The sequence below is a fragment of the Musa acuminata genome, chromosome BXJ2-9, assembly GCF_036884655.1.
Source record: "Musa acuminata AAA Group cultivar baxijiao chromosome BXJ2-9, Cavendish_Baxijiao_AAA, whole genome shotgun sequence".
Classification (NCBI taxonomy): domain Eukaryota; kingdom Viridiplantae; phylum Streptophyta; class Magnoliopsida; order Zingiberales; family Musaceae; genus Musa; species Musa acuminata.
The window spans coordinates 3,214,835-3,239,640 of NC_088346.1; the positions used below are offsets into that span (position 1 = coordinate 3,214,835).

The 24,806-nt window shown below is 39.7% G+C and overlaps 3 protein-coding genes across 3 annotated transcripts; all 3 read left to right on the forward strand.

Annotated features, from left to right (window-relative positions):
• Window positions 1-1,253: 1,253 nt before the first annotated feature.
• LOC135622533 (probable apyrase 1) lies at window positions 1,254-7,803 on the forward strand. Its single transcript, XM_065124458.1, has 9 exons — window positions 1,254-1,835; window positions 3,290-3,418; window positions 3,528-3,584; window positions 3,712-3,804; window positions 4,861-5,066; window positions 5,215-5,303; window positions 6,696-6,913; window positions 7,043-7,232; window positions 7,320-7,803. Exons 1-9 carry the CDS (start codon window positions 1,539-1,541, stop codon window positions 7,430-7,432), a joined length of 1,392 nt encoding a protein of 463 aa, XP_064980530.1. The 5' UTR covers window positions 1,254-1,538; the 3' UTR covers window positions 7,433-7,803.
• A 1,497-nt stretch (window positions 7,804-9,300) lies between these two features.
• Window positions 9,301-10,753, forward strand: LOC135622534 (NAC domain-containing protein 58-like). Its single transcript, XM_065124459.1, has 3 exons — window positions 9,301-9,703; window positions 9,786-10,078; window positions 10,159-10,753. Exons 1-3 carry the CDS (start codon window positions 9,544-9,546, stop codon window positions 10,558-10,560), a joined length of 855 nt encoding a protein of 284 aa, XP_064980531.1. The 5' UTR covers window positions 9,301-9,543; the 3' UTR covers window positions 10,561-10,753.
• Window positions 10,754-18,446: 7,693 nt separating this feature from the next.
• On the forward strand, window positions 18,447-20,780 carry LOC135622535 (thioredoxin-like 1-2, chloroplastic). Its single transcript, XM_065124460.1, has 4 exons — window positions 18,447-18,840; window positions 19,094-19,270; window positions 19,393-19,557; window positions 20,147-20,780. Exons 1-4 carry the CDS (start codon window positions 18,604-18,606, stop codon window positions 20,402-20,404), a joined length of 837 nt encoding a protein of 278 aa, XP_064980532.1. The 5' UTR covers window positions 18,447-18,603; the 3' UTR covers window positions 20,405-20,780.
• The last annotated feature ends 4,026 nt before the right edge of the window (window positions 20,781-24,806 follow it).

The window sequence follows — 24,806 nt, forward strand, 5'->3', positions numbered from 1 at the left end:
TGTTGTAAAGGAGATCTCTAGATGCGCTTGTGCAACCAGGTGAGTCAATTAGAATCTGTGGTTCCAGGAGAGGTGGGAAAGACTTGAATGATTTTTATGAGAAACGTTGGAAGAAGAACAGGTGACTTTGTGATCTTGCTCTCGACAAACGTAATATTTTTAAATTGCTGTGACAATACAGTTTTCTTGTTTTATGAGTGTTTTTAACCAGCTGTTGGTTAACTCCTCAATCCTCTTTTGTGTGTCGTGTGTGTTTGGGGATACGCCCCCGTGGAATGCCATCCTGCGTGTATAATGATTTGGCTGAATTTAGATTATGCTTCAATGGATTTTAATCAAACTCCGATAGCTGATGGGCTTTCCTTTTCCTTCTATTGAGATGTCTCTGAGACAGCAGCCGGTAAAGCTGCCTTCTTCTTCTTCTTCTTCTTCATCTATGCCACTAAGGTATTCATGCAGCTGTGCCAGATGGAGGCTCTGTGGGCTGCTGGTGTAGATCTTCCTTAGAGAAGGAGTTTTTGTTCATCAGGTAACTTCGGATGGTTCATCGTGTTCAAGTTTATTATGTCTGTAAAGAGGGCTATACTCATGCGTCTTAGACATTGGCATCTTTTGCCTTTAGTTAGATATATTTTGAATGGCAACACCTTAAAAAAAAAGAAAGAAAGAAAAATCTGACAAACTCTGACTTGTTTCTTCGGCATGTGATTTCTGTTCTTTTTTTATGTGTGCACAATTTTGTTTTCGGAATAAGTATGATTCCGAACGGATATTGGATTCCTCTGCCGTTGTGTTTATTATTGCATATAGGGTTAAAAGTTGTTTTTAATTGTATGCTTAATGTCGTGTCGGCCGTTGTGCGTGCACCCGTCGTTACCTAACCAAAGTGGTACTCCAAAGTCTCCATCTACTTTTTCTAAGACCGAGTCCTATCTGTTAGTGTTAATTTCCAAGCCAATGCCTAAACTTTACAGGTAAAAGACTCTTTCGAGCTCGTTGACATCCGTCGCCGATCTCTTCTGACGAACTCGACTTCCATCGCCCCGTCACGCCCACGTTAAAGAAACGCGTGCGCTCGTGACCACTTCATACGTTGGACTTACTCCAACCAAATCATCCTCACTCTAAACCTGAAACCGTATAATCTCTCAGAGAAAAAAACCCGGCTCCGTACCCACCATTTAGGAGACGACACGATTGCTTGTGGGTATTAGCCATGCATCTCGAGTGTTGCCGTATAATTTTCCCAACGCTTTGCCTTCGCTACAATCGCTCCTTTCTTCGGACGGAGGGAAGGACAGAGGAGAGAGAGAGAGAGAGAGAGAGAGAGCGAGGGAGATCGGTCTCCTTCTCGTCGCCTTCGAACTCTTCTCTCGATCTCGATTTCATTCTGTTCAAGTACGCTGGATCCGTCGCAAGAGACGCCGTTGAAGCCGCCGACGCCGACACCGACGTCGTCGGGCAACGGCCTGATCCGGTACCGGTCGCCGTCCGCCCCGGAGCTCAGCCTCGCCGCCCCAGCCGATCTCGAAGCCAAGATGAAGCGGGCACGACAGGAGCCCATCCTCGACAAGATCCAGCGCTTCCGCGGCGTCATCCTCGTCTTCGCCGTCCCCCTCATCCTCGTCTCCTTTGTCCTCTTCCTCATGCCCCGCTCGCCAGCGGTTATCTCCTTTGCCAGTAGAAAGACGATGCCCGGTGGCAGCGAGGCTGGATCTAAGAGCTATGCTGTTATCTTTGACGCGGGCAGTTCGGGAAGTAGGGTTCACGTCTTTTGCTTTGATGAGAATTTGGATCTGCTGCCTATAGGACAGGAGCTGGAGCTCTTTGTACAGGTACGGATACAATTGACGATGTGTATTTTTCTTCAATTAGCTGTAATTACATAAGTTTCTCTGCATTTTGAGTAATATATGTCTGATCACAGTATGTACCGATTGTTTCTAAATTGATTTCCATGAAAAGTGGGTAGATCTAAGTTTTCAGTATTTAAAATATTTTGTAGTCGCTCAAATTTAATTATAAGTACCGGAAAAAGAAAAGAAAACGGTATATCTCAAATCTGGAAGTTTATTCGCAATTAATGAAGATGTGATGGACTTTGTTTTGAGTTACATAAGGAATAAAAAAAAGGCCATTGTACATGGATTTTATTGAATTAACAATGAACTTTCTGAAGAACTCCTAGAGATGCATGTGATGGGTTTAATAAGGAAAGGGATCTTTAATAGATATTTTGACCTAACAAAAGATTTATATGATAAATTAGTATATGATAATATGTATGGAACCAGAGGTTCCCTATCATTGTAGGGATCTATCAAGAATCAACTTTAAGTCCTTATTGCACTTGTAGTGGATGAACTCTATAGGAACTCTCAGGATGAAATTCCATGGTGTAGGTATTTTGTTTATGACACTGGTTAGACTTTAGATTTATGATGGTTGAGTTAAGCCTCAAGATGGAGCTTTAGAGTGAAATTATACACTAGGCAATATGATTAAGTATGACTAGGAGTCTTAAGACTGAGTATTTAGAGTACTAATTTTAGTAATATGCATTGAAACTCATTGCAATAGAAAGATAAAAGTCATCACTAAGTAGAGGTTTTTTAATGTAATTGATATCTGACTCAATAGAAAGAGAAGATTGAATAAACATTGACCATAGAGATTAAGCGAGATGGTTTAATTGGAGAGGGTTCCTGTGTATTACACATGACTGTTCCAATTTGGTAATGACTTGAGGAACAAAATATTGAGGTGGGGCACTTCAAAAGCGCACCACCACCACTAAACAGTTTTTCACCCCGTGATGGCAACTGCATCTGGTGCCTCAAGTGATAGCTTAAGTCGCAATGTGTTGTTGCACTCAAGGAAGATAGTATAAAAATAATCTCTTTCATCAGATTTTCAGGTGAGACAGAATTTTTGGTTAAGTTGTGGTCCAGATGTAACTGGTAATGATGGAACACCAGAGGCATCAGATGATGACAATTGACAACATATACTCTAATTTTTTATTGCCTAATGGATATGTTATAAATGGCATTTGATATCTCTGACAATCAAAGCGAGAAGTCTACATCAAATGAATCCCTAAACAATAGCCTTTCTCTTTAACTTAAAAATAAAATAAAATCGGTGTGCTCCTGGTCCATCTAATTGCATCTAACATAACAAGTCACCTTGACATATTAATCATCTACTTACTAAAATATAAATTTCAAGTGTTATGAAACATCCCGTGTGAAGCAATTTTGTTGCTTGTTTCTTCTTTTACATGCAGAAAAAACCAGGCTTGAGCTTCTATGCTAAAGATCCTCAGCAGGCTGCACAATCTCTTGTTTCGCTGTTGGAGAAAGCTGAGAGTGTTGTTCCAATGAAATTGCGACAGCAAACACCTGTCAGAGTCGGGGTAAACTGTACTTCTTTGGACTAGAAGCTGTTGTAGTTCACATCAAATTCATGTTTAAGAAAAGTTGCATGTACTGCTGCCTGGCTGTCTAAGTGTGGTGCTTATGCAGGCTACAGCGGGTCTGAGAGCTTTAGGAGCTGAAACATCTGAAAAAATTTTGCAAGCGGTAGAAATTTCTCCATGTTCTAATATGATATCCTGATTCAACTGAAGTTTACTTCAACGTTTACAAACTTTTCAAACATTTTACCACCATTGGAAGATGTGTCAGTAAGTTTGGGTCATTTGCGCAGGTTAAAGATCTCCTTCAACACAAGAGCTCACTAAAGTTCAAGTCGGATTGGGTGACTGTTCTTGATGGGACTCAGGAAGGTGCTTTCCAATGGGTATATCACTTGGACTCTGATAATATCAATTAAAATGTTATATTAGAAATTACTTACTATTACTGGACTTGTTATTATTTAGTTAATTGAGTTCAAGTAGTTTTATAGATCAAGAAGGATTAACTCTTTAAAGAAAAATTTCTAGGTTGGCTTCTTGAGACTTTATTGGTGAATTTGATGACTTAATGCTGAAGAGTATTTTATAAAAAGGGCGATGCATGAATTCTCAAGGATTCATTTATTAATTTAATATTATATTTCACAGAGTTACTGTGAAGTAAATAAAATGCTCTTTAGTTTTTGTGACCACACTAGCTACCTTTCATTGGTTGGTGAAGCAAAACTTAGAGGGGTAATGCATTGTACCACTCTACAAGAGCCTGTGCAATACATTGCAACTATAGTATATGATAGAGTTGTTAAAGCTGATGACAACCCAACCCAATGTGCATATAGGCCTTTCGGTAAATTGGAGTGTCAATAAAGATTGTTATAATTTAAAGGGCAGTAGCATCTGACTTGCTCAGAGTCTGAAGGCTAAACTTATCTTACATGAAATTCATGTGCGTTTATATAATGTTTTTGTATAAAATTTCTTTTAAAGTATAACTTCAGCTTGTATATCTTTGGAAATTCCACTCTTTACCCAAAGCCTACAATTGTTCTTGAGGTATGGAAGGAAAAATCTTTAATGCAAGCTAATTTCTGTTTTCTTGTATCTGGAAGATTAATGCTTGAACGATTATCTGGTTAACTAGTAGCTCATCACTGTAACACAACCAGTCCATACTTTTCTGAGAGCTTCTGATTGCATAATTATCTGAGATACAGTATAAAGTTGTTTATATATTTTAGCTGCATATACATTTAACTTAATTGCATTCAATACTGTCAATTTTCTTGTACTTCTACCTTATGGCATACTTGACATGCTTAGATTTATCTAATCCTATAAGCTTATGTCGATCACATTCCGAATCTTTAGACATCTAAGTCCTTATTCCTATCTAATATATATCCTTTTTATGGTCTCACGAAGAAAGTGTTTGCATGTAGGTCACTATCAATTATCTATTAGGAAAACTTGGGAAGTCTTATGCAAACACAGTTGGAGTGGTTGACTTGGGGGGTGGATCTGTTCAAATGGCTTATGCCATTTCAGAAAAGGATGCTGAACAGGCTCCAAAAGTCTCAGATGGAGAGGATTCATATGTGCAGAAATTGTTTCTAAAAGGAACTAAGTATTACTTATATGTCCACAGGTTCGGCATCTTTTTCTGCTAACTTCAGAATTCTTCTTTTCTACTATCTTCTGAAACTAATTTGGTAATGATTGTAAGCTGATGTGCATTTGAACATCTAGATCACACCTGTTTCTTAGGTTAAACTGACTTGCTGTCTCCTTTGTAGTTACTTGCGCTATGGTCTATTGGCTGCTCGTGCAGAGATTTTGAAGGTCACCAAGGATGACAGTAATTGCATTTTGAGCGGCTACCATGGTAATTTGATATACTCAATTAAGCTTCCAGATTTTAATATTAGTTTCTTTTTTTCATTGCTCTGGACCTATTGTCAATTTATGATGCTGTTTTGTCCTCATCGGTGACAGAACTGTGGTGATTAGTTAATTTTCAACATGTTTCCCTACATATATAGCTAGGACCAAGGTTTAAAATATCGTACCGTACTAACGTTTCGACATTCGCTTGGTACGGTACGATACAGTATACCGAGCGGTATACCGCTCGGTATATATATATATATATATATATATATATATATATATATATATATATATATATATATATAATTTTTTTATATATATAAATATTTTTATAAAAGGCGACGTCGCCGAAAAAGGCGACACGACGTGGCCTTTTTCGGCGACGTTGCCTTTAATATATATATATATATACCGTCCGGTAACGGGCGGTCCGTGTACCGATCAGCTGATGGACCGGTACATAACGCTTGGTACGGGCGGTATTATTCGAAACTACATACCTTGGCTAGGACACTAACTACTCTGGGATGTGGAAGTTCACAATATACTTGGGTCTTATACAAGAATGGTTGCTCGTTGTCTTCTTGTTTTCCATTGAGAAAACCACTTGAAAATCTGAGGCAAGTAGAACCGTATTACATGCTGATATCTTTGGGCCCCTCAGGTGATTATTAACCCATTTATCAATATCCAATCGATAGAGTGGGTGCTTCATTATAACTCCAAGCATTCTGTTGGAATTCAGATGTTATAATGTCAATAGCTGATACAGGACATGACTTGCAAATAATTTTGCAGTTGTCTGGTTATACAACTGTTTTGGATTCACATTATGTTCTCATTTGATGCTTAAACACATGTTTTTCATGCAGAGCACCTAGCGTGTCCTTAGAATCAAGCCCATTGTTGCACTTAATCTTTACCTATCTCTTACATGACCAGCTAAAATGTCCAACAAATTGAATTTCTTTGGTTTTGGAAACTCGTGCTTATATTGTAAAACCAATTGATGCTGGAAAACTATGTTGGTTTTAAGAAGGCTTAGATAACTCTAAGATAAAACTAGTATTTGACTCTGTAATTAATTTGGTGATGATTTTTCTTCTCCAATCTTTACTTGGTAGCATGTTTCGTGTTTTCAGCCCTCGGAGTTGATAAATGGATTACTACATAGACTACTCGTATCAACAATGGCTATGGTTTTACGGGATAAGCTTGCATAATATAATCTCTTTGCGTGTCATCTTAATATAAAAAGATCAATTCTTTTTTTCTTTTCCCCACATCTTGTTCTCAAGGTCAATTTTTGTCTGTCTTTCATTATCTCACTAATAGCTTCGTTAAATGTGATTGCTTCTTCTAAATATTTTCCTTGCCTTACTTAAAGGGTCATACAAGTATGGTGGCAATGCATACAGAGCATCAGCAAAACAATCTGGTGCCAGCTTTTTGAAATGCAGGGAGGATGCAGTTAAGGCTCTCAGGGTTGATGAACCAGCGTGCACTCACATGAAGTGTACGTTTGGGGGCATCTGGAATGGTGGAGGTGGAGATGGGCAGAAAAATCTGTTTGTGGCATCTTTTTTCTTTGATCGGGCTGCCGAGGTAATATCATTATATGATGATTTCTTTTAGAACCCGAGATGTCATCTTTTACAAAAGAAATGTTGTATATATATATATATGTCTCCTGCTTGCCTCTGAAAATATTATCTAATTCTGGATATTTTTCAGGCTGGCTTTGTAGATCGCGAAAAGCCCATTGCAGTGGTTAAACCTTCACATTTCGAGAAGGCTGCAAAGCACGCTTGCCAGTTGAGCATCGAGGATGCTAAGGCTGCCTATCCTCGTGTCCAAGAGGACAACCTTCCTTACCTGTGCATGGATCTCGTGTACCAGTATACTTTGCTAGTAGATGGGTTCGGTATGTACAATTTTCAAACCTAAAAAGAGTTGTTATTCTACTAATTCGACGATCGATACCAATTCATTCTTTTTCATATAATGACAGCTATAGACCCAGATCACGACATCACACTGGTAAAGCAGGTCAAATATGGTGATGCCTTTGTTGAGGCAGCATGGCCGCTCGGTAGTGCCATTGAAGTTGCATCATCTGCATGAGATATAACCCTAGTTTCGTTCTGTCCTGTCGTAGCTACATCAAAGATCCCAAATCGAAGCATGGTAATCCGCAGCAGTGATTTTGCTGGGTGGGATAGTTTCTGACCAAGCTTTCGCCTCACCAAATATCCTGGTGCTTAAGAATCAAGGTCGAGCTGCAGCGAGGGGGGTTCCGAAACCACAATTTTGCTTGCATTAAGATTAATTTGCCTTATGGTTGTAGCTTAATAAAGGGGATGGAGGGCTGCTACAATTTCAAATTTCCACGCTGAACTCTCATTCTTTTTTTCCATTTACTTGAATCAAATGTTGCTTTGCCATTTGTGGACCTCTTCATTAGATAATATACACATTGGTCTCTAATTGTTTCATGCTGTGTTATCAATAGTGTGTTTGGTATGTTTTGTCTACGAAGAAACGTAAACGATATCATTCTCTTTATTATTCTGTTTCTCATATCATTTTAGGTCTCCTATCTCCCACGTTTATATAGTCAATTCTAAACCAATTCCATACGTTTCCATTATGTTACATGTGATTGAGATCATTCCTAATTTTCTCTGAAGCCTTTCTTAAGCTTTAAGATACGCATTTTACTTCAATTAATGGTCCCATTTCTCTGGAAAGCTACGATAGATCTTCTAATCACCATCGCGTGTGAACGGTTAAGATTAAAAGGTGACTGAGGATGCGTCCATTCTGATGGTTCCACTTTCAGAGCCGCCATTCCACGTCGCAATCCATGCCATGCTGCCAAGAGAGAGAGAGAGAGAGAGTTAAGAGAGCGCGCGGCATGTTACATGAACGATCAGGTCGGCAAGTCAACACAGGGATCATATCATCACCGCCTACCCGTAAACTTTCAAGTCGAGGAGACATCACATATGCCCTTGTGATCCTCCCAAAGCTAACAAAAGCAAATGATTCCCCCTCCCCGCCAAAGAAGTGGGTGCACCTGTTGCCATTTCCCCATCTCTCTTTTCTATCTACATCATGGATGCTTGCTGAACTCATCTTATCATCCCTCTGGCAGACTATTCTGACTGAGTAGCGGCGTCGAAGATCGATGAGAAAGAACCTGAAAGGATGATTTAGCATTCGGATCGTATCTTTATATATTATTCATTTCATCTGATTTCTTTGGCATTCCCGTGTTATTAATAATTACCATCAAATAAATATATCAGGAAATCATAGCTCGATCGCAATGGTGTGACTCAAAAGTCACAAGTAGTCTCCAACACGAAACCAACAAGACGTGGAGTTCTCAGCCATTTTTGTTTCCTTCTCTAGTAAGCTGGAGAACACAACATATCGCGTGCATGAGGCCTCGTGATTCCAAGGAAATGTGATACATATGGCTTCGGTTCAGCAAAGTGAGACCCGTGTCTTTCTTCACGTTCATCCATGAGCATTTCCAGCAAAAAGAGAAATAAGAAAAATGCAGGTCGGCAGAGAAAGGTAAAGAGAGTTCCATTTCTCGAAGAGAACCTGAGGACGTGGTGCGTTCACTTGCCACGATAGCTCGTGCCATCACCGTCGTCCTCTGCTCGATGCAGCCAATTTAGGGATTTCATCATCCTCGCGTCAGTGCGATCGCCGTGCGGCCAAAGGCGGATGCACCTGTCGCTTCGAGTGGAATGTGTGTGAGGGTGGAAGACGACGCCTTTGGCTTTTGTCTTCGTTCCTCTTTAATTAGCTTATTGCTTGTAGCTTCTCACGCTGTCCGATCTAATCATCTTTTTATCTTAGAAAATCTTTGAGAAACAGTGATGGATGGATGTCGAGGAGAAATCATAAAGTGACACCTCTTTTGACTCTATCTCATCACTTTTCGTAATTGCATATATATATAAGATATTAAACTCAAGATTTTGATTATAATGATGATAGGAATACTTCTCGATCGAACTCATGTCCGTGTCGGCACAATCTTGACTTGTTGGCCGCTGTAACGCGACTCGAGAGAGAAGAGAAGGGAAGGGAAGGGAACGGAGAGGAGAGCTCGCTTCGTGTTCCTCCTCCTCCTCGACGAAGAAGATAAAGGAGACAACGAGCGTCCAAAATACTCCTCTGTCTTCCACCTTCCTGAGGCAAACGAAAGCTCGACCATGTCGGATCCCGCGTCTCTTCCGCCCGGCTTTCGCTTCCACCCCACCGACGAGGAGCTGATCCTGCACTACCTACGGAACCAGGCGGCCTCCCTGCCGTGTCCCGTGTCCATCATCGCCGAGGTCGACATCTACAAGCTCGATCCATGGGACCTTCCTGGTCGGTAACCTGACGAGCTCCATGCGCGTAGGAAGGTGCGCGTCTTCTTCTTACTTGGTTCTTCTGTGGATTGGTGGCGTAGGCAAAGCGGTGTTTGGGGAGCGCGAGTGGTACTTCTTTAGCCCCAGGGATCGCAAGTACCCCAACGGCGTCCGGCCGAACAGAGCCGCCGCCTCCGGCTACTGGAAGGCGACCGGGACGGATAAGCCCATCCACGACAGCAGGGGGAACGAGCGCATCGGGGTCAAGAAGGCGTTGGTGTTCTACGAGGGAAGGCCTCCCAAGGGGAGCAAGACGAACTGGATCATGCACGAGTACCGCCTCGAAGAAGCTCGGAGGAGCAACTGCTACAAGCTGAAGCACGCCTCCATGAGGGTAACCATGACCTCACCTCTCCCACCATCTCTTCCTGCACTCGATGCTGGCGAGCTATTAAAGGTGCACGTCGATCGCAGTTGGATGACTGGGTCCTCTGCCGGATCTACAAGAAAAAGGGCAACCTGCAACCGGTGCCGCCATCGATGGACGATCGAGAACGACAAGATCCAGCAGACTCTGCCTCGCCCAGCTTTCACGGCATGAATCGAGCTCTGTCCATGGCAGATCTCATGGAGGACTACTCAGCACCGTCACACCTGTTCGCTAACCTGCCGGTGATGCAGGGATCCGAGCTTGGCTTTCTCAGGGCTCAACCGAGGATGGATCATCAGCTCTTACGACCTGGAAACTTCGACGGCAGCAGCGATGTCCACTACCACCTCTCTCGACAGAAGAAACCCAGTGATGCGACCATCTACACCGCTGACTTCAGCTCGCTGAGCCAACGATTGCTCGATCTGCCCGGCTCTCATCTGTGATTACATCGAGTGAGACGCAGAAACAGCTTGCATTAGCAATCGACGAGAAGCCATTCTTTATCTCCACAACCACAAGCTTTATGTTGGATCGAAGATATCATGCGATACACATGAAAGTCATAATGTTTCTAAAGAACTATTGTGGTTGAGAATCTAATGGAAGTCTTAACGATGCAAACACCAATTTCGTTTATCTTTTACCCAATAGATTTTATTAGAAAAAGGAAACAAATGTAGAAATAAATTGTTCTTCAAATCAAGTTAACAACATCATATATTTAATATATTAGACGTAGTTATAATTTTACTTATTTCTATTTTTTCTCTTATAATTGAGCCTATAAATTATTCTATTCCAAAAAAAAAAAAAACTTAGGGATTTTAATTAATGCCTTAATCATTCAAACTAATGGACATCAACGAATATTGAATGACGTATTTGCAAAATTATGTATATGCGTTCCTCCTAATTTTCTCATTTTTGTATTCAAACCTTTAAAAGTGAAGTTTATTATATATACATAAACCTTTAAAAGTTTATTATATATACATATACAAAGGAAAAGATAAAACTTTCTTCTTCTCATTTATGATCGAGTATAAAAATTTAACTTTAACAAAAAAAAATATAGAGAATTATTCATATCTACGTTCGTACATCTTGGATTACTAACTGGAGTATCGGAATGATCGGATTATAAAATATTTTTTTATCTTAATCTTCGTACTAACTACGTCGGATCGATCAAAATATCAATGATATTTTCCTTTAACAATCACCTACAAATTTTAAAATTTGATGTCAATCTAAATAGTGCCAAATGCGTTTATCTATCCATAGTGTTCTGATTAGACTTTGTTTAAGAGAATTGGAAGTCCACATGAAAGTTTCACGACATTTAATTCATCGTAGGTGTCATAATTGACATGCTTCATGTTCTATTTATATTCGTGCTATATGTTGTCGTCCTTTGTTCCTAATACCAGTAGTAGTGGTGTATAAATGTCTTGGGTTGGAAATTGTCTCCTGCTTTCTTTAGAAAAGTTATAATATTTTGATTTAGTTTCAACTCAAATAATTATAATATTTCGATTTAATCTCATTAAAAATGAAAGTTTGACTCGAGTAATTTAAATTTAGGCATTTTTGCACTCATAATTAAGCCTTCACAACTTCATCAGTTAGTTATCTCATCGAGTTTGATTATGATAAATAATATCAAAATCGACTTAGTATTAGATATCGTAAGAAAAGACGGTGTACGAAACTACTGTAGAGTGTGACAAATCTTATCAACATCATTAGTTATTGCAATTGAAATGTGGCCGGTATATATATATATATATATATATATATATATATATATATATATATATATAGAGAAAGAAAGCGTCTTTACGTCACATTTCAATCGCAAAGAATGAAGGTGGTGGTAAAGAATGAAGGGACAGTGATTGCTTTAAAATTCCCTATCCTTCCTTTAGTAGAATCATGCATTATTGGAAGAATGAAAGGAGGATGAGTCCATCTTTTCCCTTTTTCTTTTCTTTATGTCAAGAGATTGCCAATTGCATCGAAGACAAAACTTGGCGTCACGATTACATTCGTTTGCATCTCTCGCTTTTTTGTCTCAACCGTCCATTTGTTTTAAGGAAAAAATAACACAAAAATATAATTAAAATGAAAGACGATATTTGATCCCAATATCTTATTATCAAAAGTTTTTTTTATGGGATCGAGCTAATTGACATCTTCAATATTTATTATTTTGTAATATTCACTGCACATAATTTGTAACTCGATGATCTAAAAATAATAATAATGTAAAGTGGATCTGAACAGGTGCGAGCCATGGGATCTTCCAAGTAGGCTTCTTCCTATTGCTTTGATGTTCTGTCGCTCGAATCCCAGTTTGGAGGTCCGAGTCGTTGAGCTTTCCATGGGGTTCTGCTGTTGTTTGTGCAGGCGAGGCAAAGATGGGAGAGAAGGAGTGGTACTTCTTCTGCCGGAGGGACAGGAAGTACCCAACCGGAGCTGGGTTTTGGAAGGCCACAGGAAAAGACAAGGAGGTCTTCAGGGGGAGAGGAGTCCTCGTTGGCATGAAGAAGACCCTTGTGTTCTACGGAGGAAGGGCACCCAAGGGAGTGAAGACAAACTGGGTGATGCACGAGTACAGGCTTGAAGGCACTTCAATGTCGATCCCCGATCTCCCCAAGTCTGCAAAGGCACGTACTGTTCTTCTCTATCGATGAACTATCGTTAGTTACTGTCCTTCCGCTGTACCTCTCTGTAAGGAGAATCTAAACCCGATGGTAGCAGGATGAATGGGTTGTGTGTAGGGTCTTCCACAAGGATACAGGACACAGTAAAACCCCACTGCCCAGGAAATTTACCAAGGTAATTTGATAATCCAAAAATAATAATAAAACAGAAATAATAAAAGAAACAAGAACATCATATTTACGTAGTTCGATCAATTGACTCACATCCACGGACGAAGGAGAAACAAAATACTAACATCCACGGATGAAGGAGGAACAAAATACTACTATAAAAAGGATAATTACAAATGCCTTAGGAAGATGTTCTTAGGTCATAAAATACGAAACTACTAAACAAGAAAAGCCTAAAGCAAATAATTAGGTTTTCTTGTGGTGCATCTGACTTCAAAGCCCAGACCCTTATTTATAGTTTAAACAAGAGATACCAAACTTGATTTTCCTGATGTGAAACTTGCCAAACTAACAAATCTCTACCTTGGCATGTCCCAACAAAACTTGTTCCATCTTCTTCATAAAAGCCCCAACGGGCAATCACCAACAATGAACACCAACCAATTCCAAGCACTGCTTGAACTTTCTTACCCGAAGGCGGATTCACAAGATCTCAAGTTCTATTCTGATGGAGAGATTTAATTTCTTCATTCATCGCAATCAACCACTTCGCGGAATTATCACAAGAAACTGTATCTGAGTATGTAGTAGGCTCACCAACTTCACTTGTTTCTTCTACAACAGACAAAACATATGCAACCAAATTTGCATATCTTTGTGATGGTCGAATATCTCTTCGTGGTCTATTCTTGGCTATGGAATATTGCTCTTCATCTAGATCATCTTCTTCAGTATACTCAGGACCATCTACTGATATTCTTTGAGTAGAAGAATTCGATTTAAAAGAATCTGAACTACCAATCTCAAGCTCTCCTTGCTTCTGCACACTTTCATTTGTACAACTAGTAGATTCCTCTTTGGAAGATCACATAGACAATTCATCAAAAGTAACATTTCTACTGATTATAAATTTTGGGGATTTTGAATCAGAACACCTAATCTGTATCCTTTCACCCCTTAGGCATACCCAAGGAAAATGTACTTTTTCGCTCGAGACTCTAATTTTTCTTCATTTATATGCATGTATGTTGGACATCCAAAAATTTTTAAATCAGAGTAATCAGCAGGAGTACCTGACCAAACTTCCTCCAGAGTTTTAAAGTTAAGTATTGTAGAAGGAGCGTGGTTGACAACGTAACAGACCATATTAATCGCCTCTGCCCAAAAGTCCTTTGTCAACCCTACATTTGAGATCATATACGTTGCTCTCTCAAAGAGTGTTCTGTTCATATGTTCGGCCATACCATTTGCTGAGGCGTCATCCTAATAGTGCGATACCAAACAATTCCTTCATTTTTGCAGAATTCATCAAAGTCACCTTCACAAAATTCCATGTCATTATTTGTTGGAAGTCGCTTAATCAGTTTACCTATTTGCTTCTTAATCAAAGTCTTTCATTGTTTAAAGGTTAGAAAAACATCATTTTTATATTTCAGAAAATAAATCTAAACTTTCCTGAAATAATCATAAATGAAAGTTAACATATACCTGGCACCACCTGTAGACTGAACATGAGCTGGATCCCAAAGGTATGAATTAATATAGTCAAGAGTACCTTTTGTATTGTGAACCGTCGGAGAATTGAAGCTGACTCTTTTCTGCTTTCCAAAAATGTAATGTTCACAAAAATACAGTGGCTCAATACTCTATCCGCCAAAAAGACCCCTTTTGCTTAATATGCTCAAATATTTTTCACTCATATCACCCAAACGCATATGCCATAATTTGGTGATATCAGAATCAGACAATGATGATGACTATACTGCAACTGAGCCTGCGACAGTAGTTCCCTGCAAAATATACAAGTTACCAAACCTACAAGCTTTCATAACAACAAGGGCACTTCTAGAAACTTTCATAACTCCACTTTCAACTACGTATTTACACCCAAGAACCTCTAGGGTGCCTAAAGAGATGAGATTCTTTTTTAAATCAGGAACATGTCTAACATTAGTGAGCATCCTCACAATACCATCATGCATTTTAATTCGGATTGTGACTTTACCAATAACATCACACACAACATTATTATCTATCAAAACAATTCTACCATTACAAGATTCATATGTGGAAAACAAATCTATATTAGGACACATGTGATAAGAATAACCCGAATCTAAATCCATTCATTTTTAGACCTCGTCCTGTCATCAATAGCAAAGAAAATATTTCTAACATTCTCATCAGTTACTACACTAGCTTCAGCGGACTCAGTAGTTTTCTCGATAATTTTTTCCTTTTGCTTTAATTTATTTTTTAATTTAAAGCAATCAACCTTAATGTGTCCCATTTTATGAAAATATCTGTACTCCAAATTTCTATGTCTGGATTTAAATCTAGATTTAGATATAACTGTTAAATTCTCTTTTCTCCATTCTACCCTTGACAATCAGACCTTCGTTCTAATTCCCTCTACTTTCCCTAGTGATATCCCTGTCTATTTGCTCCTTAGATTTTAGTGCAGATTTAATTTCCTGATATAAAATTATTTCTTTTCCATAAATCATAGTATCATAGAAATACTTAAAGGGTTGAGGAAGAGAACACAAAAGTAATAGGGTCTTATCATCGTCATCAATTTTCGCATATATATTCTCCAAATCTATAACTAAAGAATCAAATTTATCAAGATGTGAGAGCATAGATGTACCTTCAGTCATCCGAAGTATATACAAACTCAGCTTCAAGTAGAGACGATTCTCCACTGTCCTCTTCATATACAAGGCTTTAAGTTTGTCCCACATGCTCTTAGCCTTAGTCTCCGTAGTTACCTCCCGTAAAACCTCATTAGAGAGATTTAGAATAATGCTTGATCGGGCCTTTTTATCTATACCTGCAAGATCTTCTTTTGATGTACCATCTGGAATGTTCTTAGCTCCCTATAGTGTCAAATCAACTCCGTCTTGAACCAGAATGACCTCCATCTTGAATTACCAAATGTCAAAGTTGACATTTCGGTCGAATTTCTCGACAACGGTCTTTGTTATTGTCATTATTGTCAAAAGATCCTGAAACCAAACTGTGATACCAGTTTGTTAGAGCTAGCCCCAAGAAATTTACCAATGGGTAATTTGGCAACCCAAAAAAGATAATAAAGTAGAAATAATAAAAGCCATAAGAAACCAGATTTACGTGGTTCGATCAATTGACCTACATCCACAAACGAAGGAGGAGCAAAACACTACTATAAAAGGGACAATTATAAATACCTTAGGAAGATGTTCCTAGACTACTAAATAAGAAAAGCCTAAAGCAAATAATTAGATTTTCTTATGGTACATCTAACTTCGAAGTTCAGACCCTTATTTATAGTTTAAACAGGACTCGCCAAACTAATACCTCGGCGGCTGAGAGAAACAATAACTCATCTGCCAATCAGGAGGCACTGCAAGGTGGAGCAGCACTCCAACAAGTCGATGGGCTGTCCTTGGCAGGACACAGGGCTGAGTGCTGACCACAACACGGAGATCTCCTCGGTGGTGTCGAAGCCCTACGATGACCTCGACGACCCTTCTTCGACTGCACCATTCTTCGATTTGGAGGACATGTGGAGCTCTGAAGAATTCGAGCTAGGTCGATGCATCAGGACCACCGATTCATCATCTCACCCTGTGTGTTCGCTAGATTCAATTACATGGTATGTATCTCTCATTGTCCATCGCGCAAAGGGTGTGAGGACTAATGAAAAAGACGATTCTTTTGTCCAGCTAGTTGTACTGTCAATGGATTTGTAACCTTCAACCCTGTATATGGGAGGATTACAGTCTCTAATGACCAGCTAAAAGGATGTAAGAACTCAGTTAAAGGAGTGTGTGTGCGTGTGTGCGTGAGAGAGAGAGAGAGAGAGAGAGAGAGGTGCAAGTGGAGGAGGATTCTTCGATTCTTATTTGCTTCATCTAATAGCTTACTTTCCATTCAAAGCAAAGCGTTTCTGTTCATCACAAAGGGTTGGTGTGAGGAGAAGAACCACCTTTCATGCATCAAAATCGGGGGAAGAAACCATAAGGAACAATCTCATAGCACGAGAGTACACAACGTATATATGTTTTGAAGCTTGAAGGTTAAGCACCTTCACTACAAAGACTCGGTAATGGATAGAATGCCTTCTTCCTTCCATGGCATGAGATACCAAGATAGTATCTTGGTAAGCTTCGAAGCTAATCAATCCAATGCCGGCTTGGCTGCTCCCTCTCGAACTACAGACTACTGGCCAATCTCTACGGTGCAGAGTGGAAGGATTCAGAAGGAGCTCAAAAGAAAGAGAAACGTGAGGAGCACTGCCTCCATGTTCGACAAGAAATCCGATAGTGGGATGTCAGGCATGCATCGGGTTATCGAACGATGAAGTGGAATACGTAACTGCATGCGTAGTGTTCTTGGATTTTCGTGGTGGAATTAGAAACTTCAAAGGATTACTGTGAGGTGAAGAAGAGAGTTTGAATCTAATGAGTTCTGTGAATTAAAATCATGTTTGGCTTGTAATCTTTTTGGTGTCTTATTTACCACTGTTTGGAAATATTAGGGGTTGAGACGGGAAACATCAAAAATTTCAGTATCACAGCTATAGAATGTGTTTCTCGAAGAGTGTGTATATATATATATATATATATATACATACATATATACATACATATATATATATATATATATATATACATATATATTAGAATATTATGTGGATCGATCTATAGGGAGAGCCGATTTAGTTATATTATTTTTACACTATATTACTGTATTTTCAGTAATACCTATATTTGTATAAATTTGTAAAAATATTATATTTATAGTGTTTTTACACCACATTATAAAATATTCAGTAACACTAAGAAAACAATGTAATGTAATATAAATTCATTGTAACACAGCATTTTTATACTACTTTATAATGTTTTCTTGATATTATTAAAAATATTGTGTTATAAAAGTGTTATAACTGTATTGACTCATTTTTAGGTAAAAAAAAGATAGATGATTGGGTATTTTAAGTATTAGGTTAAAAAAAAAAGAGAATACTATTTTAAAAAATTTAAAGTTTTTATTTTTTATAAATGTATATAAATAATCTTTCAGAAAAAGAAATAGATAAAATATATAATACAAGGATGATAAATAAAATAATAATAATAATAATAATAATAATAATAATAATAATAATATTATTATTATTATTATTATTATTATTATTATTATTTTAAGAAGGGGTTATGAACGGTAAGCTTTAGAAAGAAAAAGAAAAAACTCAAAAAAGAGGGTGGGTCCCACTATAAACAAGTAGCGTGGGTCCTGGGTGCGTCAACGGGTCGGTTGTGGAGGTGGAGTCCTACGCGTGTCTTCTACTACAACTGTCACCTTGCCACCATCCTGACCGTCTACATCTGCCGTCGCGGAACGACCTGCATCAACGAACGGAGGAGATCCAATACGGCAGCGCGATTAGACAGAACGGACAACAAGAAACGGTTTGTTCATATGTTTTCTTTATCCTATTCCTATAACAATCGACGATCTTTTTGTGTTTCTTCTCCTCGCAATCTCCCAATCATCTCCAATTTCTCCTCCTTTTGATCTGTGTTTTTTTTTTTTTGGGACTTTTGGGTTTTTTGTTTGATCTCGTTGGGAGAAAGAAAAAAGCTTCGACCTTTGGAATCCATGGCGGAAGCTTTGGCTCAGAGGACCCTCCTTTTGCCTGGCGGGCATCTTTCTTTGCCGCCGTTTTGCGGGATGCGGAGCCGCCCTTCTCTTGCGGCGTTCACTCTCTTTTCACGTACCAAGGTTGAGCCCTTGAGGTCTTCTTCTTGTGATAGCAAGTTCCGTGGGAGGAGACTGGTCGTTGGGGCGCGGAGAGGGAGGCCCTCGAGGGCACACCTCGGTTCTGGCTCTGAACAGGTGACCGAAACCTACAAAATCTTACCTTCTCTGGTTTTTCGTTCTTCTTGCCAACGTTTGATCTTTTTAGGTTTTGAGGGGGAGTTTTCGTGTTTCCCCCTTTTCTTGTTCGCCATTTTTGATCTTTTCGGCTCTTTCTCGAAGCAAAAAGATGATTTTTGGATCATTTAAAGTTTTGTGTGTATCTGGATTTTCAGGGTATCTTCGATTTGCGTTCGTGGTGATGACCTCTTTTCTTTCGTTTTGATTGCAGATGGCTCTGTCGTTCAAGAAGGCTATGAAATGGTGGCAGAAGGGGCTTCAACCCAATATGGTGGAGATCGAGTCGGCTGAGCATCTCGTCGACTCCTTATTGAACGCTGGCGACAAGCTTGTTATTGTGGATTTCTTCTCCCCAGGGTGTGGAGGCTGCAGAGCGCTTCATCCAAAGGTATATATATGATATCTGTAAAACCTTGTTACTCCTTGAACGTTTACAAGACAGCTTCTATATAGATATTGCAGATTAAACATCTTCTTTTTCTTCCCCTGATGTAATTTGCGTGTTTGCAGATTTGCCAGTTCGCCCAATCGAATCAAGATGTTTTGTTTCTCCAAATAAATTACGAGCAACATAAGTCGATGTGCTACAGCTTGGGTGTCCATGTTCTCCCCTTCTTTAGGTTCTATCGCGGAGCACACGGGCGCCTGTGCAGCTTCAGCTGCACCAATGCAACTGTGAGATCCATATCCTCCTTCCTTCCTTCCTTCCCTTCTGTAGAACTCAATTATTTCTTATCATCACCATCAAATGGTTAGTATGAGGATCATGTAATTCTTGTTGCAAACATTGATATGTAACATTCAAAATTAGTGCTTCAATTTAAATCTGTTTTAGGATGATGAGATGCTGCTTGCTTGTAGCATATTGTTGATCTCCTAATTTTGTGCTTAGTGACCCTTCCGGTTACTCATAAAGTCTCTTTACTTGCTACAACCCGTAAAAAACATTGCTTTAGACGATGCATATCTAAGAAACCTATGTTTTTTCTACTCTTTACTAGTCGATTGGATCTTCTTTTCCTTGTTTCTATAACGGAGATAATCGCACGTAGTGTGCCATATTATTGAATTGTAGTGGTTTGGTTTAGAAACAATACTGCAAGCCTTTGTATACTCTTTCTTGCTCGTGTGTATAAGGCCTATAGTTTCAATGTTTTGTGTAAGCTGATACCGTCTACAATATCAGTTTTTTGGCTTCTCTTTGCATGTCGCAAGTGACCTTTGATCATTTGTTCTAAACCATTGTTTCCCGCATCACCAACAGATTAAGAAATTTAAAGATGCTTTGGCCAAGCACATCACTGACAGATGCAGCCTTGGGCCAGCTAGGGGGCTGGAGGAGTCAGAGCTCTTGGCTTTGGCCGCAAACAAAGATCTCTCCTTTAACGACACAAGCAAGCCAGTTCCTGTGCCTGAAGAGATTCCAGAGAGAATTCCAACAAGCCCGAAACTCCCTCTTCATGCTGTCCGTAGACCTGCCCAGGAATCCGAGGACAAGGCCCTAGCCGCAGCTGGGAGATGAGATGGTGCTCGGTGATGTCTCATCTCCCATTAGCTGTTATACTACTTACTTTGTATAATTCGCGGTCGCTTTGTATACTTTGCTGTGTATATATGTTTGATGATTGCTGTAGTGCAGGCCATGTTTTTTGGTTTGAGAAGCCTGCTGATTGGGTATGTAGTTGGAGATGACGAGTGGTGTGCTTCCTCCCCTGCGGAGATCCTTGGTGTTTCTATATATTGCTCTATGCTAGAAGGATATTTGCTTCTATAAGTTGGAGCTTGTTGTTGAAACATGGTTCTGGTCGCTTGTCTTCTTTGTAAACCTTGCGTCTCATGTGAAGTGTGAAGTGAAAGCATGAAAGCTTATCCTAAAAGATGTGATGCCAGTTCCTTTTTCTCTGGTGTTGCTGATTTGGTTGGTTGTCATGTTCTATGACAGGGACAATGGTTAAATTGAATTGAAAGAATCCATGAGATAGTCTGGGGTTTGCTGCTGTTGTTTCAGGGTTATAACTTGTGGATAAAGAGCTGCAAGGAAGGTGCATGGTCAATGAGGCAGGATGTTAAACCAGTCCGAAGAACTGGCTGCAATCACAAGGAAAGATCTTTGGTGAGTGGCTATGGCTTAAAGCGGCAACAGAGGGTAAAGGTATCCAGGAGCAGCGGCATGGTTTTCTGTGACGCAAGATTGAACACAAGGAAAGATCTTTGGTGAGTGGCTATGGCTGAAAGCAGCATAAAGGGATAAAGACACTTTTTTTCTTTGCTTGTGATATGATAATTGAGGGGGGAAAAAGCATGATTGATCGATTTCGTTCCATCCAAAAACTTATGTACGAAATCGACGTGCCCGAGCCAACAGGGGTCGGCGGCAGAAGAGAGGACATCCTTCGGCCAGCAAGCAGGTAGCAGTGTCCATGGAGAAACGGAGGGTATGCAGGGGAACTGAAACAGGGAGGCCTACTGTAGATTAATTATATATTATTCTTATCGATAGAGAAGAAGATGCAGAGCGTCGTCGCTATCGTCTTATCTCTCGGTATCGTTATCTTCTTTTCATCCATAATAATTATTTAAGATAAATAAAATAATGGATTTTACTTTTATAATCATAGAAATTTTAATATAATTTTTTTAACTCTAGTAATAAAAAATGCTAAAGAAATTTAATTTTGGAGGTAACGTATAATTAGGCCGACGATGAATCTGATCTCCGTCGAGCACGGAGGCTTGGGTGCGTGGGAAGACGTCATGCCATGCTATAGGAAATATCGGGTTAAAGGAGACCTTTCGGGTCGGGTTCGGGTCTTGGTTATCGGATTAATAAACCGGCGGGTGAAAGAAAAGAAGAGTTGAGGCTACGTAGACCCCATTTTCGGGTCGGGTTCGGGTCTCAGTTATCGGGCTTACAAACCGGCGGTTAAAAGGGCAAAGAAGAGTCGAGGCGACGGAAACCGCCGACGCCCGGGTTAAAGCCGCACGCGCCCGGGACGACGCTGCAAGTCCGACGGTGGTCTCTCGTGGCAATGCCTCGGGGCGGGGGCTCGAGAAGGCGGTCGCGGCCGCGCTTCCAAGATCATCGGGCACTCGGGTATTATCTCTTCCTGTCTGTGATTGTACGTTCTCCAACTGCCGAAGCAGTGTTCTTGGAGGTTTTGTTGGGTGTTTCTTGATTTCAGATGTAGAGTGAGGAACCAAGAATGCAAGAACAATTAGTACTATTTCTTTCTTCGGATTTTGAGGAGCTTTAGGAAATTGGAGCCACGTATAGGTCGTTTACGCTGCAATAGTTCGTTTCTCTTATGATTTAGAGGGGAAAGGGTCGATTCCTGTAGGAGGATCGCGTCGAGGTGGTGGTCGCGCCCGCGCGTGTCCAAGATCTTTCGGCGCTCGGTTATCCTCTCTTCCTTCTATCGTTATACGTATGCAAAAGTAGAGTTTTGGAATTTTTATTTTTGTCGTTGTTTCTTGATTCGAGAAACCAAGAATGAAATTTTGAAGTGCTTAATGAAATTTTGATGCCCTACCGGGGTTATTTAGGTGGCATTAGCTTTCTCCTTTTCTGCTTTAGGGGGAAATAGGCGGCTAATTCTCGTTGGAATTTTGGTGGTGCTACAAGCTTCTTGTTCTTTTCCTGTAGTGTAGTGTCTCTCAAGCATTATAATTGGTTGTTGATGGTTTAACTGCATGAGATGTTGAAGTTTTGTTGCGCGTCATTTGATTCTTGGAAGTCTACTTTAAATTTAAATAGGTAATTGTACTTGTAAATCATTATGGTGTCCACTCTCTGTTTGTGGAAATTCCTCTGATGGCAATGCTATTGCTTACCGGGATGGAATCCTAGGCACATGCATTTGGCTCGACGGACATGACTCATGGCACCAAGAAGGCAAAATCCAACCAAATAGCAATGCAGGACACGTGTGGTGCAGTTCAAGGAAATTTTTGTGGGTGGAAAGCGTGGGCATTATAACCGAGGTCCGTCATACCGTACCGTACCGGAGTTTCAACCCGGGCTCGGTACGGTACGGTACGGTACCGGTGCACCGGGCGGTATACCAGGGCGTACCGAGCGGTACACCCTGGTGTACTGACACTGTGGCAGTGTTACAGTGTATTACTGTAGTACTGTAGCGGTATCGGGTGGTCCGCGTACCGAGTACCTGGCGGACCGGTACGTACCGCCCGGTATGCTTCGGTACGATAGACACTGATCATAACCATGAATTCGGTCGGTTCCTTTGCCTCCATACATGCAAAAGTACTTGTGCTTTACCTTGACAATAGATGCAAATTTGAATTTTAGTTACTCAGAAAATGTTTCTTTTAGTAGCAGAGTTTTTTCAACTTACAGTAGAGGAATGAGAATTATTTCTAGGTCATAGCTGACAGTCTTTGACTGAAAATTATTGATGCAAGGCAACAATTTGATGCTATTGGAACATTGAGTAATTCTTATGTAGTGATATTGTGTCTGTGCAAAGCAGCTAACTTAGTATTTTATGCTATAATTGCTATACTTTTGCAAGTCTTAAAGGAAATTGTTCCATTCATTTTTTTTCCCTTTCTGATACTTGTTTTCTTAACCTTATATTCACGGAACTTGTAGTCCTGGAATTTGCTATACAGCATGTATGTCCATTTTTCTGCATTCTGGATGTACCACACAATATTTACGGTTTGCTCACCTAATAATGTTCTGCATTTTGGAAGTACTGCCTGATACAGCATAAATGTGGAAAAAGAAAATGTTTTCCTAATTAAGATGGACCACCACTGATACATTGATTGAATCAAAAGGGGTTTGATTGCTGAGGATTTACATCTTATGATAGATTATTATCCACTAATCTAGTCCTCTCCTTTTAGACATTAACTTATAAGCAGCTTCTCACCATACTATTAAGTTTTCAGTCATCATGACTCATAGCATTTGGTAGTCACTTATAATCATCGGAGATCAAGCTTTTTGTAAACTAAGCTTCTTATCATCCATCCCAGGTTGTCAGTGGGGTTTTAAACATATAGATACTTATCATGACAAGTAACTAGACATTGAAGAATTTCCCAATATATTTAGCATCAAATTACATGATCCATCTTTTAGAAAGGGAGATAGATTTGGCATGTTATCATCCAGAATGTCAAACATATACTACCACGATCTATTATTGTCTTGGATGGTATTATGGGGTTAAATTGGTTTAATGGATTATGTATCCCAGTGTGGTCTATGACAGCTTTGTGATCATCGTGGTTCACAAGGTCCAGTGTTTAGTCCAGAAAATGGAAACACAATCGATCAATTTGATTTCTTTTTCAGATATCTATTCACACACCTTAATTTATTATGATAGCTTTACTTGTGCTTAGTATGTTAGTCCTATATATAAGTTCACAAATCACATGTTTATTTAGGGTTGCTATTTTGTTATTCCTTGTCATAGTGTAGTTGGTATTTCTGTTATTAGATGCAGTCTTATTATTCCCCTATTATTTCATCTATGAAACTCAAGTCATGATATGCAATTTCATAGTTGTATAAGGTGGACCAATGATCCCTGAAACTCTTCAGAGGTGATATGGCCTTCAATGAACCTGATGTGTGTGGGCTTGTGCATATGGACCCACATGCCAGGTCTGTGAGAGACCATGTCACACCTGAAAAAGTGTGATCTGGTTCACCGGAAGAGCAAATCTCTTATGAAAACATTTATATCCTGTTGCCTTGATTCTGTGTTTTAGGTAAATTTTATTCTAGGTGGTCGCCTGATGATACACACTCATCCACCTAGGCTCCTAAGGTCAAACTATATGGGCTTGAAAACCTTGGCCGGAAACCTTATTCTTGATGTTCAGGTTAAATTTCTCTAACATCCAACATCTCAACTGGGATGTGCTTTCAGAAATCATGGTAGAGG

Coding starts and splice junctions, on each gene's coding strand:
- LOC135622534 (XM_065124459.1), top strand. CDS start 9,544: ATGTCGGATCCCGCGTCTCTTCCGCCCGGCTTTCGCTTCCACCCCACC. Junction 9,704..9,785: donor CGATCCATGGGACCTTCCTG/GTCGGTAACCTG, acceptor TTGGTGGCGTAG/GCAAAGCGGTGTTTGGGGAG. Junction 10,079..10,158: donor TGAAGCACGCCTCCATGAGG/GTAACCATGACC, acceptor CGTCGATCGCAG/TTGGATGACTGGGTCCTCTG.
- LOC135622533 (XM_065124458.1), top strand. CDS start 1,539: ATGAAGCGGGCACGACAGGAGCCCATCCTCGACAAGATCCAGCGCTTC. Junction 1,836..3,289: donor AGCTGGAGCTCTTTGTACAG/GTACGGATACAA, acceptor TTTTACATGCAG/AAAAAACCAGGCTTGAGCTT. Junction 3,805..4,860: donor AGGAAGGTGCTTTCCAATGG/GTATATCACTTG, acceptor GTTTGCATGTAG/GTCACTATCAATTATCTATT.
- LOC135622535 (XM_065124460.1), top strand. CDS start 18,604: ATGGCGGAAGCTTTGGCTCAGAGGACCCTCCTTTTGCCTGGCGGGCAT. Junction 19,271..19,392: donor GCAGAGCGCTTCATCCAAAG/GTATATATATGA, acceptor GCGTGTTTGCAG/ATTTGCCAGTTCGCCCAATC. Junction 19,558..20,146: donor TCAGCTGCACCAATGCAACT/GTGAGATCCATA, acceptor CATCACCAACAG/ATTAAGAAATTTAAAGATGC.